The sequence below is a fragment of the Chanodichthys erythropterus genome, chromosome 11 (genome assembly GCF_024489055.1).
Source record: "Chanodichthys erythropterus isolate Z2021 chromosome 11, ASM2448905v1, whole genome shotgun sequence".
Classification (NCBI taxonomy): Eukaryota; Metazoa; Chordata; class Actinopteri; order Cypriniformes; family Xenocyprididae; genus Chanodichthys; species Chanodichthys erythropterus.
This window is the reverse complement of record NC_090231.1, coordinates 32,346,689-32,363,813: the sequence shown is the minus strand read 5'-3', so window position 1 is coordinate 32,363,813 and position 17,125 is coordinate 32,346,689. Positions and strand designations below refer to the sequence as shown.

General features: G+C 36.8%; 1 protein-coding gene across 2 annotated transcripts in view; it reads right to left on the bottom strand.

Moving 5' to 3' along the window:
• ano5b (anoctamin 5b) overlaps positions 1 to 17,125 on the bottom strand; it is a 34,242-nt gene that overhangs the window by 4,341 nt on the left and 12,776 nt on the right. For both annotated transcript variants that reach the window (XM_067399462.1, XM_067399463.1), the window contains 15 exons: positions 12,982 to 13,089; positions 11,711 to 11,779; positions 9,861 to 10,265; positions 7,144 to 7,259; positions 6,081 to 6,215; positions 5,413 to 5,518; positions 5,275 to 5,335; positions 4,327 to 4,478; positions 2,743 to 2,817; positions 2,419 to 2,647; positions 1,883 to 2,061; positions 1,691 to 1,788; positions 1,428 to 1,558; positions 409 to 614; positions 17 to 219 (listed from right to left, as the gene is read on the bottom strand). In XM_067399462.1, coding sequence (XP_067255563.1) covers positions 17 to 219; positions 409 to 614; positions 1,428 to 1,558; positions 1,691 to 1,788; positions 1,883 to 2,061; positions 2,419 to 2,647; positions 2,743 to 2,817; positions 4,327 to 4,478; positions 5,275 to 5,335; positions 5,413 to 5,518; positions 6,081 to 6,215; positions 7,144 to 7,259; positions 9,861 to 10,265; positions 11,711 to 11,779; positions 12,982 to 13,089 — 2,273 coding nt within the window. The remainder of the gene's footprint in view (positions 1 to 16; positions 220 to 408; positions 615 to 1,427; positions 1,559 to 1,690; positions 1,789 to 1,882; positions 2,062 to 2,418; positions 2,648 to 2,742; positions 2,818 to 4,326; positions 4,479 to 5,274; positions 5,336 to 5,412; positions 5,519 to 6,080; positions 6,216 to 7,143; positions 7,260 to 9,860; positions 10,266 to 11,710; positions 11,780 to 12,981; positions 13,090 to 17,125) is intronic.

Genomic DNA, 17,125 nt, shown 5'->3' with positions numbered 1-17,125 from the left:
CTAGGCGATCACAAACCTGCATGTTGTGATGGTAGAGCTGTTAAACCAGGACGGGTTTTCTCCAGGTTCAGGTAGGTTATCTTCAGGGATCTGAGAGATGTTGTAAACGGAGAGGCTGTTTGTGATGTAACCTTCCATAGTGGGCTCGCTGCCTGGATGGTAGGCGTACAGATAGACCAGACGAGGAATCATATCTGAGGTGAATGCCATGATGAAGGCCTGATGAAGTGCAAATGAGAGGAGAAAAGAAACAACAACAGATTTTTACTATGGTGGAAACAGTGCTTGATTTCACTAAAAATGAGCTTTTATTTGCTGACCAGTTAACTATATTTAGACTGAGCAAGTTAAGCAAGCCACATTCAATTTTACACAAATAGAAAGCAGAACAAAACCATTTGCATTTACATTTGTAACTACGGACAAGATGGCCACCACATTGAGGATCTCTTCCCATGCTCCAATGTTGCGTGCCTTTGCTGCCACTGGCCTTCTAAACTGTGTGGTAAACTTCCAAGCATCGACTCGCACTTCTAGGATGTTGTTGAAGAGGGCAAGAAGAGGGGCCAGTGGAAAAGAGGCTACGAAAAGTGTTATGAAGCCAAACTGGATCACTGTTCAAAACACAGGAAAAAAAAAACTGGTTTAAGTGATGAAGGACTGAAAATGCTCACAGAAAACCCTGTCAGATTTGAAGATTCTTACTTGAGAATTATTTTATAGGAACTTAAAGATAACAAATATCTTATGTGTGTGTGTGTGTGTATATAATATTATATTATATTATATTATATTATATTATATTATATTATATTATATTATATATATATATATATATATATATATATATATATATATATACACACACACACACACACACACACATATACACACACACATATATATAAAATTCTTAATTTTTTTTCTCCTATGCTCACCAAGGCTGCATTTATATGATCAGAAATACAGTAAAACATCAATATTGTGAAAAATTGTTACAACTGTTTCCTATTTTAAAATGTTATTTATTCCTGTGATGTAAAGCTGAATTCCCAGCATCATTACTCCAGTCTTCAGTGCGCATGATCCTTCAGAAATCATTTTAATATTGTGATTTGGAGCTCAAGAAAAATGTATTATTATGATCAATGGTGAAACAGTTGTGCTGTTTATATTAATATTGTTAATACTGTTTTTATTATGTTAATATTTTTTAAAAATATTAAAATAAAATTCAAATGAACTTGAAGATTTGTAACAATGTAAAAGTCTTTACTGTCACTTTTGATCAATAATTTCTTTAAAAGTATATTATTACAACTATAAACTATAAAAACAAATGATCTTTCATTCCATTTAAAAGTAATTCACTAGTTTTGGTATATCAACACCAAATAAGTCCAGCATGTATAGGAGTGAAATCGTACCCATCTCCAGATACTCATAAAAGAGTCCAAACTGGCTGAAGTTCTGCAGATCGTGGTCCTGCTCCCATCTACTGTATGTACTTTCTGGATGACTCCGCCCTTTCCTGCTGCCCCACCAGTTTCGGAGAAGTCTGTGACACAGACACAGTTTTCTTGGATTTGAAAATTGCTACATTTTGACCTTCTAAAAATACATATGTGAAATAAATATGCAAGCATAAATCAAACACCAAGTGCTGGAAGTCAAAGTTTATAACTCTTACGGCAGCAGAGCCTCCTGGACGTTCCCAACCATCTGTTTTCCAGCCATAACGATGAGCAGCTGTGTGGTCAGCTCAATCAGACAGCCCCCAGGGGCACACTAAATATTAAAATGCATGTTGTAACTACTTATTTTGAGATTCACCTGAAGAACATTAGGTCCTCTGGAGTATTAATGTTTCAGACTGTCTCACCTCTTCATTTCTCAGAGAGGTCCACTTTCCAAACATATAACTGTAGTTTCCCGGATAACCCACAAACTTCCCTTTAAAGAAGGCCACATAGAAGCAGGAAGAGTAGTAGTTCACAAACTGGAACATAAACATCTTCATGGTCAGCTTGTTCTCGTACTCCAGATGGGTCTTGGGGATCTCTGAGAGTTATAAATAGATGAAGTTCACAAAATATTTTCCATACAGCTTAGCTGTACAGATGAACAAATATGTGAAGGATCATAATGTACAGTCAAAATGGTCATTATCGGAAAATAGTCTCCCCTGTCTTATTTTGCGATAATCACAGTCTAACTGTACATTATCTAGCTTAGTATACAGCTACTCACCAAGCAAACAAACAAACAAACAAAGTAATTTATTACAAACTGTACAAACAGTGATTTTCCAGAGCTTGAGATGCATTTAACATGTCAAACAAACTCAATGAAATATATTTTGAAAAATATTTTTAAATAGCTTTTCTTGTGTGAAATGAGGATGTGGTTTTCGCTCACCCATATCAGTGATCCAGATGGCCACTTGCTCATAGAGGAAGTTGAGGATGAGGATAATGACAAAGTTGATGCAGGAAGCAGTGACAGAGGTAGCAAGTTGAGGGGTGATGAGAGAGCCCACCAGCTGGATCTTACTGGTGGGGCTGTCCTTCATGACGCTGGCGAATGCTGCATAAACCGCTAATCTGTAAGCGATCACCCCCATTATACAGGCCACTATCAGAAACGTCTGATAAAACAGAGAGAAGGAAGGACTTTTAAACAGATTGAGCTTTGTTTAAATTAGCTGGCTAGCACAGTTTAGGAAATTGGTAGGAAACTCACCCAGAAGAGAACAGTTGCTCCCGACAGGCAGAATCGAGCACACTTGCTGGGGAAAGAAAGATAAGGCTCCATTTCCTGTTGGAATAAAGAGTGTGTCAGCAAGCCAAGTGGCACAATTATTATTATAGGTATTATTACAACTGATATATTAATGAATTTGTAATGAACTCCAGAATTCTCAAAGTAAACATGAAATCCAAAATTACCCCATTGACGTTATTAATTCATGGTCTAGGTCAGTGTATAACAGGACTTTTCTACTGCAGACTTGTTCAAATGTTTTCTGCAGACTTCAGTTCCAACCCTTATATTAAACACTTGTCTGTGATTTAAAAATAATTCTGAACACCATGATTATCTTGTTTGGGGTGTATGCTAAATTCAGCAAAACACATGGCTAGAGTTGAAGAGTCTAAAGCAAAGTATATTTGGACTATTTGAAGTTTGACTACATTTACACTACCATTCAAAAGTTTGCACATTGCAATATAAAATCTTTACTGTCACTTTCAATCAATTTAATGCATCCTTGCTGAATAAAACAATTTTTTTTTTTTTCATTTAAAAAAAACTTACTGATCCAAAACTTTTCAACAGTAGTGTAAGTAGCAAATCATAACCAAGCAGCATGTAGAGTTTTGAATGCTTGAATAACAAAATCTCTGACATAAATTTCAATTTAAATGAAGTATTTGTGACATGGAACAATAACTAAAATGGATGACTTCACAGCAGAAGACTCATCTTTGCCATGTTTATGATGATGTGTGTTACTGTTAAATGATGTGGCAAAAACAGGTTCCGGCAGAAGACAAATGCAAATATTTACTTGGATCATGCAAACTATTTCAAAGATATCAGGCAGATTCTCAGTCCCAAATCAACATGCGTCAAAGATTGTTAAGATAGAGTTATCTGCATGCATTTGCAATCTGAAAAAGCAGTATGCTTGAAATGTCCTGTTAACACAAACTCTTTGAAGTGTTCAGTTTTCATTCTTCACCCTGCTCTTGATTTTCATGTCTCCAGTTATATTCTCATTTAACCAATTCTACCAATATTCTACTTCTATGACATTATATTCTACTTAGATTCTGTCATAGATATTAATATAATTTAAAATAAATGTTTTCCATTACAAATTTTAAAAAATTTAATTTATTCCTGTGATGGCAAAGCTGAATTTTCAGCATCATTACTACAGTCTTCGGTGTCACATGATCCTTCAGAAATCATTCTAATATGCTGGTTTACTGCTCAAGAAACATTTTTTATTATTATGAATATTGTGCTGCTTGATATTTTTGTGAATACCGTGAGACAGTTTTTTAGGATTCTTTGTGGAACAGAAGGTCAAAAGAATGGCATTTATTTTAAATAAAGATTTTTTATGTCACTATACATGCTTTGCTATTAATTTTGATCACTTTAATGTGTTGCTGGATAAAAGTATTCATTTCTTCAAAAAAATACAAAATCTTAAACCAGACTTATGATTGTTTGAAGGGTATGTTGCTCCAGGACTAACAAAGGTTGCTGATGCAAGAACAGCTTCTTAAATCACACTGTGGTGTTTTCCAGTACCTGCGTGAAGCGGTTGAGTCTGCGGCCTGTGCACTTCTGCTCATACTCTGGCCTGATCTGTAGCTGCTGCTGTTCCTCCTCAAAGTCCACAAGGTCCCACTCATATTCCAGACGGGCCTGCCGCCGTTTCCAGAACTCTAGGAACAGAGTCACTGCAAAGCACCCAGAGAAAGAAAGAGAGAAACAGAGCAGAAGAAAGAGAAAATAAATCATTTAGGAGTATATGCTCACACTTCATATCAATTCTATTTAAAACTAACCAGCTTCACCCATGGTGTCACACAGTGTTGTTCTCTCCTTATTAAAATAATCATACTTAAAGGCCTGGTTTCACAGACAGGGCTTAAATTAAGCCAGGATTAGCAGTAGTAGTAGTAGTAGACGACATTTAAGCAGCTTTTATAAATGTGCTTCAGAAAAAAACATTACTGGTGTGCATCTTGAGACAAAACAAATTTAACTGACAAATTTTAAGATATGTCAGTGCAAGTTGATTAAGACAGCTCAAACATGTCAGTCTGGGACTGGGCTTAAGACTTGTCTGTGAAACCAGGCAAAATTCTTACAAAAGTTTAGAATATTTTTTTAAATTATGAATACACAGTGCACTGGGTGCAGGAATATTCATTCTGATTAACGAAATCACTGCATAAGCAAATCTCATTTTGAGCCCTGTGTGAAATTAATTAAGCATTTAGTAATGAATCATTAGCATACACCACTACCCTAAAGTGATTACAGATACATTTTCAAAAAGCATACATCAATTATTCTCCTTCACTGCAGATTTATTTAGTAAACAAATTCTGTGACCAATTATTTGACAATATGAATACTTCATGCACAGTTACTAATCTCTCATTAGATCTTGAGTCTGGCTTAAGATATCTTGCTAACCACTAGATGGACCTATTGAGCTAGTATTTTAAACAATAGAAGTGCACTCACCCCAAATGCCCATGAACATGGCAAAGAACACAGTCCCCTCGTTATCAAATAGATGGGATTGCTGAGAAAAAAAAGCATCTCAAATGAGGAAAATCTGTCTATGATGAAGAGACAGTGCATCTAAAACTTCTTTCTCACCCAGGAGGACACACATGTTGAGTTGAGTTTCCAGTAGCTGCACTTTTTATCACAGAGCGGACACATGACAATATTCCCTCCAATGTCTGGGTCACAGATCTCCTTACTGAAAACAGGGAGGGGAAGAGAGAGAGATGGATAGAAATATTAATTAAAAATAGAGGTAGTAGAAAACGCTATTACCACAAATGCTATTGTTCCACAAACATCTTTAGTTCTGACAAGAAAAACAAATGTATCAAGCCTTTAGAGTCCCTCTGTCCTCAAATTACATTAATTGTATTGTATGACAAGTCTTAACACACTGACTCATTCTTTTCTCATTTTCAAGCCATTTGACGTTCTTTAGACAACATTTGACTGATATATATAGCTGCTATCAGAGGTTACGGTCTACAAAAGAATACAGATACTGCATCTCATTCAATATAACAACATTTAGTGTTCAACTGCAAAAACACACTCTGTACACACAATAATCAAGAAACAAAAAGCTCCTGTCTGAAGGCTTTAACAGTTATCTGCCATTATATATATCACTATTAGTTACAAATAGCAAAGGGCTATAAAAAAAAAAAAAATGCATGTAACCACACAGTATGGGACTCCAGAGGCTCAGGTAAAGATGTGTGTTCATATGACCCATATAACCTGCCAGTGCCACTAACCTTGTGATGTTGTCATCGTAACTGAGTAGGCCATAAACAAAACAGATCACACCCATGACTGCAGCAAAAAACAGCATTTCTGTGTAAAAGCCCAGCCAGGCAAAGTAGATACCAATCTTCTCACCATAATACTTCCTATGACAAAATACAAACAGGAAATGCAACGCTATGGTTTGATATCCTGCTCTAGAAATGTGAGGTTAATTATGCACTGCTTTGTCTCTACTAAGGGTGTGTTCACACTTGTAGTTCAGTTTGTTTGGTTAATTTGGTCCGGACCAAAGAAGAAAAAAAAACAAACAATTAGTCCTGGTCCGATTAGCGTTCAGACTGGCATTTTTTATCACCGAACCTTAAGGCATAGGGATACTTTCACAACGTAATTGGTTGAATTTTATGACGTATTGCCTATTTTGAGACAGAACTTACCGAACATCCAAAACAATGCAGTGTGCTGAGGTAAATGGGCTGCTTGTGTGTGTGTAGCCTACATATGAAGGTGTTTTGGCCAGATGGAACTTGTGAAGAGCTTATAAAATGTGTAAAGTAGTCAAAACGGCGGTGGGAATCCATCCGTCACACACACACACAATCTGCTGCGTGGAGACGCGCGTCTGATGCCTGTGATGAGCAAACTCGCGACTATGACAAGAAAAACCGACATGCGTGAGGATTCTGTCCTTTTTAGGGTCTCGTCTTCCTGTTTTTGGTTCGGTTACATGTCTTTGGTCTGTGTTGCGTTCATATATAATTCGAACCTCACCAGAGTTCCTTTGGAAGTGAACCGAGACCCATCTTTTCAGCGGTCTCGGTCCGCTTGTTTGGTGCGCACCAGGGTCCGGATGGCAGCGTTCACATATGTTGAAATGAACCGCACTAACCGAGCAACCGCACCAGGGTTCGTTTTAATCGAACCAAACATGACAAGTGTGAACGCACCCTAAGTTGTAATCTTGTAATCAGCAGTCTAATTATAATGCATAAGACTATCTGCTCCAGATTTGGTAATTACATTATTTTTTAGATGTCATGTATGTATACAGAGTGTTTGCAGTGTCCTCACTTGATCAGATTGAGTGGCTGCTCCTTGTAGAAGCAGAGGAATCGAGCCCAGTGCCTATACAGGTGATACCTCTCACTCTCACACTGCACATCTTGGGCTTTCTTCCAATACCGACACTGAGGAACAAACAGCAGATAGATGTTAACCAAAGACATACACAAACATTTAAAAAGGTCATGAACTGCATTTTTTTAAATTTTATTTTATACATTTTCTCTGAGGTCCACATATAATGTTATCAAGATTTTTACATTAAAAAAACCATCCTAATTTAGAAGAAATAAGCCATTAAATTTCTTGTTTTTGAACCTCTCATTCAAACACTCTTTTGGTGGGCGTGCCGCATTCAAGACTTGGAAGTAAACGCCCACTGCATATCAAAATCATTATAACTTTTGTTGTAATTGACAAAGAATGACTTGCGGTGTTTCGTTTAAATGGAATTATGAATGATTGTACATTGTTTGTCATTCTACTTTATCCTTTTCGATAAAAAAAAAATGTTCACATTGTCAATGTGCCAAAATCATTCTTTGAAAATCTGCTTTGATACAACTTTATAAATCAAAAATTATTTGTTCTAAAAAATATGAAAGGAAACATTTTATTTAACTTTTGTTTAGCATTTTAATGGAGTTCAAAAATTTATTTTATTATATCAATATTAACCGCTCACCCTCCGACATTACTTTAAGTTTGTCCCATGACCAAAATAGATAGAGGTGGGAAGCGTTCGAGGGAGTAGAACAGAAAAAGGAAAGGAGAAAATGATAAGCTTATAATTTTTATCACTGTGTAAACTGGTGTCATGTCAATTACACTTTTTCTGTAAATTGAATAGGGAAGGTGTAGGATGTAGCGTAAGCTTTTGAAACGGCAAGAGTTTTCTAAGCTATATATTTAACTTCATAACTTGTTAAATATGGATTTTTTTTTATTTACACAAACACATCGCTTCACTTCAGAAGGCCTTTATTAACCCTTTATTATTGAGGGTGAGTAAAGCTTAGGGTAATTTTCATTTAAAAGTGAACTAATCCATTAATGGTCGCTTGATATACATTCGAGAGAAACTGTGGAAATCATTAAAAATGTAAGCTAAGCCTCTCACCACCAAGCACAACCTTATTGGGCTTTTCACCTCATCCTCTATTAATGCAGACAGGAACGTTACTACGTTTGTATGTAACATATGTTCAGGGGGTGCATTAATGCACAGGCTTCCATGGGCTGAAGCCTGGGGTGTAGGCTACTGGCTGATCGAATATGTTTTAAATAATTCAGCATATTTGGAGGCCATGATGGACAGAGGCCAATGGGCAAATTTGGACAGGATGCCAGGGTTACACCCCTACTCCTTTCTGGGATTTTTAATGACCACAGAGAGTCAGGACCTTGGTTTAATGTCTCATCCGAAGGACAGTGCTTTTTGACACTTATACCCCCAGTTTCACAGACAAGGCTTAAGCTATTTCTAGACTAAAATGCATGTTTGAGCTGTTTTAACTGAAAGCAACTTGTACTGATATATCTCAAAATGTGCCAGTTTATTTATAAAAGCTACTTAAAGGGTTAGTTCACCCAAAAATGAAAATAATGTCATTTATTACTCACCCTCATGTCGTTCCACACCAGTAAGACCTTCGTTAATCTTCAGAACACAAATTAAGATATTTTTGTTGAAATTCGTTGGCTCTGTGAGGCCTGCATAGCCAGCAATGACATTTCCTCTGTCAAGATCCATAAAGGTACTAAAAACATATTTAAATCAGTTCATGTGAGTACAGTGGCTCAATATTAATATTATAAAGTGACGAGAATATTTTTGGTGCGGCAAAAAAAAAAAAAAAAAAAGACTTATTTTAAAACACTGCTTCAGGAAGCATCGGAGCACAGATGAATCAGTGTGTCGAATCAGCTGTTCGGAGCGCCAAAGTCACGTGATTTCAGCCTTTGGCAGTTTGACACGCGATCTGAATCATGATTCGATACACTGATTCATTTATGATCCGATGCTTCATGAAGCAGTGTTTTGAAATCGGCCATCACTAAATAAGTTGTTACTTTGTTTTTTTGGCGCTCCAAAAATATTCTCGTCGCTTTATTATATTAATATTGAGCCACTGTACTCACATGAACTGATTTAAATATGTTTTTTGTAAATTAATGGATCTTGTGAGAGGAAGTGTCATTGCTCCCTATGGAGGCCTCACGGAGCCATCGGATTTCAACTAAAATATCTTAATTTGTGTTAACAAAGGTTTTACGGGTGTAGAACGGCATGAAGGTAAGTATTTAACCCTTTAAATGCCCTAATTGAACTAAGGCCTAATCCTGGCTTAGGCCAAGCCCTGTCTGTGAAACCGGGCCATAGTGTCCCCATCATTATTATGGGCAGTTAGGACCCACACAGACCACAGGGTGAGCACCCCTGCTATTCTCACAAACACCTCTTCAAGCAGCAATCTAGTTTTCCCAGGAGATCTCCCATCCAGGTACTAACCAGGCTCAGCTCTGCTAAGCTTCAGTGGGCAGCCAGTCTTGGGCTACATGGCTGCTGGCTCAAACTTATGGAAGATGTATTCAAAATCCACTGGAATGCACAATCAACTTCTGCTAGATAACATTAAAATTAATGGAGCTCTAGATGGAGCTATACCAAAGTGAAAACAAGTCACAGCACAAAAATGCAAAAGTGCATAAAATCTCTCACTCACGTCATGAAGGGGATAAGCTGAGGTATAGGTGCCGTTGTTCAGCAGTCGTTTAATTCCCGTCTTATCTTTCTCTTTTCGGTCTTCCTTGTAGTAAGCACAGCGAGTCAGGATGTAGTACACGATCCTGTTGCGTGTGGAGGGAGGAAAAAACGTGTCCTTATCATCAATGAGGAAGAAGTCAACTTTGCTCTTGTCAAAAGGTGCAGTGAAGTAGTCCGGCTCTGGCCTCATGATGTTGTCTGGCAGACGGAAAGGGTTAGTGAGCCACTCCAGAGGAACTTCTCGAGCTTTGGGAATATCGCTCGCTTTAAAGGGCACTTTGATCTTTAGCACATCTGCATAGGTGGCCAACACCTCCCATGGAGCGTGGATCTTCAGATAATATGTCTTACGATCATCTGACTCCTGCGGGGGAGATTAAATTAAATTATATGTGGTATATATTATATTATATTATATTATATTATATTATATTATATTATATTATATTATATTATATTATATTATATTATATTATATTATATTATATTATATTATATTATATTATATTATATTACATTATATTATATTATATTATATTATACATACACACACATTAGGGCTGTCAATAGATTAATTTTTTTAATTTCAATTAATCGCACATTTATCATGAATTTAGCATACACCATTTATCTTAACACATCCATTTTGCCATCATTGCCTATATCCAACAAAGTAAACCATCAGATTGAAGTGTGACTTTAACAAAACTGTATTTTTCAGCATTTTTCAAGGTAAATTTAGATGTCTTTCTTTAATAGGACACCAAATGATATTTCATATAATTCAAACATTTATGTAGGCTACACCAAAGCAACCATAAAAAAATAAAATAAAAACAACAACAAAGTTTCAGAATACACAGTGTATAATATGTGCAACAGCAATGAGCTTGTTTAAATTTTAGACAAGTCAAGTTGCGATACTGAACAGGACCAAAAAAAACCTTAAACCAACTGCCTTGACCTGCATGTATACTAAAGTACACAGCAACATACACCGGATAAATCCAAACATTATCCTGAAAGTGTGTGTGAAAACAACGTGAATGTACTGAAAGGTCTGTGCATAAATACGTGAGATCAGTGCGTCGAGAGCGCTCATTCATGATTTGTTTGCAAATCAATGTAACAGACTCATGAGTGCTGCTGTACATCACAAGATTGTGCTGCACCACAATCTTATTTACTTTGATTACAATTCCTCATTCATCAAAACTTTCATAGCAAGAAGCTGGTTTGCTTTATCCAACCGAGAAACATAGTTTTCATATCATCTGGCCATACAGCAGTGGGATGTGTCGACGTTCCGTTCAGACAGGAACAACGCGATGTGGGAGGGCTAACGCTCTTCAGATAAAATGACAGAATATGACAGAGAGTTTGTTTTTTAAAGAGAAACAGACACTGGAATGAACAATTCTCTCTGCCATCTCTGATATAATCAGCATGGACTTTAAGGCCCCATTAAAGGTCATCTAACTGCGTGACGTAAATTACGCCGCAATTATGACGCAATTTCACATGCTTCTGTAACTTTTTCACGTTAAATGCGTCAAATTATTTTAAAGCGTTAAGGATTTTTAATCAATCGCATGCGTTAATGTTGACAGCCTTTATATATATTATATATTTTAAGAGATATAAATTAAATTAAAATAATTTAAAAAATATAAATATAAAATAAAAATTAAATTAAATTAAATTAAATTAAATTAAATTAAATTAAATTAAATTAAATTAAATTAAATTAAATTAAATTATATAAATAATAGAAGTGCATGATAGGGCATCTGAGGCTCAGAACCTCACCGATTTATCTTCAGTCTCCAGCTCAAGACCAGACTTTTCCAGGTTGGCTTCAAACTCTCTTCTTCTTTCCTGGAAGAAAGACCACACAAAAACATAAGTTTTTATTTTAACTTTATCATTGTACTATACCATTCATGGTCTCCTTCTCTTTTTTTTTATCAATAGTAGTTTTAAGTCATCAATTCATTCAGCTTTGTATATGGGAACCCTGAGGGTTGTAAACAAGCTTTGGACTATGTCTTTAGAGAAAACTCGTATTTCCCACAAGCACTGGTGAGCTATGGCTACCACGTCTTATCTTATGGAACACCATCTCAATTGGGTGACTCAAGGGATATGACCTTCATTAAGCAGAGAGCCTGACCGCGCATCAACCTCTGCATACAGGAGAAAACAGAGGATCAAACAGGTTCACCAGCGAACCCTTCAGTGTTCTTAGTGATTGAACTGAATGAAGGGTCTGACGAGAGAGAAGTGGTTGACCCCTGCTCTCATTTTATGCAATCACTGTTCGGCATTCAGTTCATTGTGCAACAGCTTCAATCTGACTCTGACTCACTGTTTCTCACTGTGCCTTATGACCCATCAGACATCTCACCCCATCTCACCACCACTGCACGCCTACGTACAGGTCCCATCAAACTATTTTTGTACACAGTGAGCAATATTAATCATCAGTCATTGTTTGATTGCTTAACAAGGCCAAGTACATAGCATTTTGGAGAGAAAACAATTAATTAAAATTCCTGCATAAATAGTAATTACAGATGATGGAGCAATAACAGAACAAATGCATGAAAGAACAGATCTGTGGAAAAAAAAAATGAATGAGAGGAGCAGGAAATGTATGCATGAGTCTGCGTTTGTGTCATTGTCAAAGTGTGCATGAAAAGGAAATGAAAGCATGTAGAAACACTCTTTGTATTTATGTTAGCTTCATATGATTTTGAAAAACTAAAAGAAATCAACTGAATCAAAGTTTTTTTTTCATACACCTGTGGGTTTACTCATATTTATGAGTACATCACTATTTTTAATAATGTTCTTAAATGATTAATTCATTAATATAAGTATTGGGGGATCTGCAGCACATTTTGCAACATTTTTTAGCATTAAAAACATTCATTTATTCAATTCAAGTCATTTTATGAGTGAACGAACTGCATTTTAAATGCATCTTTGAATAAATTAACAGATAGGACAAATAAGTGACTCATGTCTTTAAAGTGTTAATAATATTACTATAAAACTCCTGTATATTAGTATCATACCGCTTTTTTGTCTCCCTCCTTGTCGTCAACGTAGGACAGGACGAAATCGATGCGCCGTACACCATCCTTGAAGTACACAGAGTCCCTGTTCTGCTCAAACTTGTCTATCTACAGAAGAAATATTCAGAACATTCAAATCAACAACATTTCCACTCTCATTACACAACTACATGACCATATACAGCCTTTGAGAGTTGCCTTCTGTCACAATAAACAAATGTGATATGACAAATGCTTGTTTTTATTAATGGTGCTTATCTTTTTAGTTGACAAAACCCCAACGGACCTATTATATCAGTGGACGTGATGCTCATGAAACATACTGCTAAATCACTTCAGTGCTCAGGGTATTAGAGAGCAGAAATTTACTGCAGAGTAAAACATCATCCCACTAACACAGCAGAAATAGTATCATGACAGCAAGAGAGGCTCCAGAAAGAGCTGTTACTTCAGCACACATATAGAGTGCAAGATCAACACACACACACATTGGCTTAGCTATCTAAATGGTGACATTCCATAGACCTATATTGTTTTTTTTTATATACAGCTAGTTACAAACACTGTAACTTAACCCCAACAGAAAACTTTTAGCATTTTACATTTTTAAAATAATAATAAAAATTATTAAAAATTATATTTAATTTTGTTTATTTATTTTTCAAATGAGAATGTCCCCAAAAGAAGACATCAATACCAAAACCACCAGCATTAATAAAATTATGTAAATAGAGCATAACAAAATCTCAGGAAACATCAGGAGGAGATTCCCAGTACATACAAACATGCCTTTGACATACCCGTTTTACTAGAAACAAACACTGTATCAACAACATGCATAAAAAATCCCACAGGCATGGAGGAGGAAAAAAATACCAGCTGGACCTACAAATATGCTGCTCCAGACAGTAAAACATGCCAAAACAGATAAGTCACTAAAACGGTTGCCTGCTTGGCACATCTGTCTAAAAAAGGCCATTCAGAGACTGAACAGGGAAATTCATTATACTAATAAAATGAAGGCTATGTGCTATTTGTGAAGAAATTTTATTGCGGACCACTAATTAAATGTGAGAGCGCTGACAGGAGCACTTATTTTTTAAACAAGGTACTTTGTTAATCAGCACTACTGGTCAGATGGGACCTTTGTACGCTGCTCCATTAGGAAATGACATGGAGGGTTATTGATCACTACTGATGTCAAAATGCCAATCAAAGACTTCCAAGCAATCTATAAAGCAACAACAAATCAAACTCCAGGAATTCTCAAGGACATCTGTGGAGTTTCACATTATCTTATATCTACCCTCATATTAATTAATTTTTACTAAGCTGAATAATTTAAGCACTAGACATTGGGTGTTCAAATCAAGGTCAAGCAGATGAGAAAGCACTAGTCATACTTCAACAGAGCTGTTGAAGTGTTGAAACAGTGACAAAGCATTGCTTGTGTTTAAGACAGATACTGAAGGTCCACCCCTTCCTGTTATAGCTCACCTCTCTCTCAAAAACACACTTACACAAAGTGAAAATCAAAATGAAATATAGCATGATGATGTGGTCCACTTTAAATGTGTTCGGCAAAAAAAAAGCACTATCAATGAAATAAGATAATATAAAAATATGCACTAAAAACAAACTATACACTATTAATTTAAACATTACATATTTTAGATGTTTCATATATAATAATACATGTGATTTAAAGCTTTGTTGTAAACAAGCACAATGAACTATTCATATAGCAGTCAGTACTGAACAAAATCAATTTTCAAAAAGGCATTAAAAAAAAAAAAAAAAAGCTCTACCGAAGTAAGCAACAATCTAAGTCCTGAGCATGAATGTTGTATCTATACCGCAGTTCGAGCTATCATAATTTTATTAAAGTGCTCCAATAGTGTTATGTCACTGAGAGCAAGCAGTGCTAGCAAATGCTAACAGTGAGCTGCACACTCTCTCACACAGAGACCTCTGATAAGAGTGGGTCACTCCCCCTTACTGCAGAGAGCTGGGGGAAACATGCTTTGGCCTGGAGACTTTCCTGTGACAAACTGATTTATACTGTTCTATGACTGAGATCACAATTACATGCTCATTGTAATACCTCATTATTTACAAAAAGCAGAGCTACAGTTTCAACTCTGGATGCCCCCTTACTAAAATGATATTACAAGGGTGAGTAATTCCATAACCTTGCAATTATTTTTTATTAGCATCCAGGTTTAGTTAGACATTAAGACAAAATGTACCATTGCACATGGCTTGCCAAAACACTTCTTTATTGCTGAGTGCACAAAGTTGAGGAAATTATCATTAGCAAAGTGCACCAGCAAAAGAAACAGAGCAAAGGCATAATCTATTGATGCCTGCTTACATAGCTTAATGTAAAAACGCCAAAAACAATGCTTAAGACTGAGGAAAGGGAGTACTTTTATATTTTTAATGAAATGGAACAATAGACTAAAAGGTCCTATGTCCATATCAGAAAAAAAAAAAAAAAAAACAGCATCTATATAATAAGCATTTTCTAAACATATTAGAGTTTGAATATATTCAGGGATGCTTCAGTCATGGAAATATCAAGGACATTTCCAGGCCAAGAAATGTCATTATTGCAATTAAATGAATGCAATCTTAAAAATCATACAAAATTCAAGGAAATGTCTGCAGTGATTTTTTTTCTATTTATGTTCTGCTAGCTAGAATATTCCTCCTTATAGAGAAAAACCCATTTTGCATGCCATAATAAAGTTTGATTTGTGGGTGAACTGTTCTTTTAAAGGGTTAGCTCAGCCAAAAATGAAAATTCTGTCATTAATTACTCACCCTCATGTTGCTCCAAACTCTTAAGACTTTCTTTTCGTCTTCGGGAGCACAAATGAAGATCTTTTTAAAGAAATCTGAGATATTTCTGTCCCTCCATAGACACAGGGCTAGCCGATATGACGATATTGTCGTATATTGACGATGTCTTGCAAGTATCGCGATGTAGATAATAAAAATCAGTTACAGACAATAATCGCCAATATCAAGAAAAAAAAAATATTATTCAATAGGGTCCTCCCTATGGTGTTGGACCCCGAGCAAGTCTCTGGTATTGGAACAGGAAGTTCTGATGCTCTTGCAGAAAGGAGCTATAGAAAGTGTTCCTCCTCCCAGCAAGCTGTCAAGGTTTTACAGCCATTACTTCATTGTTCCAAAGAAGGATGGAGGGTTGCATCCCATTCTAGATTTGTGCGTATTAAATCGCTCTGTTCAGAAGCTCAAGTTCAAGATGCTTACACTCAAATAGATCATCCCACAGATCAGGTCCGAGGACTGTTTTGCGACAATAGATCTGAAAGACGCTTACTTTCATGTATCCATCCATCCTCAGCACAGGAAGTTCCTCAGATTTGCTTTCGGGGGCGAAGCTTATCAATACCGGGTTCTTCCTTTCGGCCTAGCACTTTCACCACACACCTTTACAAAATGTGAGGATGCAGCTCTGGCTCTTCTGAGACTCCAGGGCATTCGCGTATTGAATTATATCAAAGATCGGTTGATTTTAGCTCAATCAGAGTGCATGGCAGTTCAACATCGAGATGTCGTTCTGTCTCACATGAGAAGGTTAGGGCTGAGACTCAATGCCAAGAAGAGTGTGCTTCTTCCAGCTCAAACTACCAGCTATCTAGGGGTAGTCTGGGATTCAACTACGATGCAGGCACATCCATCTCCTGCTCGTGTGAATTCCATTCTCTCAGTCATGAATGGGGTGAAACTAGGCCAGTCACTTACTGTAAAACAGTTTCAGAGACTGTCGGGTCTGATGGCAGCTGCGTCCAACATGATACCTTTTGGCCTGCTGCACATGAGACCCTTACAGTGGTGGCTCAGGACCAAGGGGTTTTCTCCGAGGGGAAATCCATTTTGCATGATCAAGGTCACGCGGCAATGCCTTCGTGCCTTAGTCATGTGGAAAAAGCCTTGGTTCCTGTCCCAAAGGCCTGTGTTGGGAGCTCGTCGTCGCATAATGCTAATGACCGATGCATCCCTCACAGGTTGGGGGGTGATCATGAGTGGTCGCTCGGCTCAGGGTCTCTGGGAGGACCATGTACTTTCCTGGCACATAAATCGGCTGGAAATGATGGCAGTATTTCGAGCT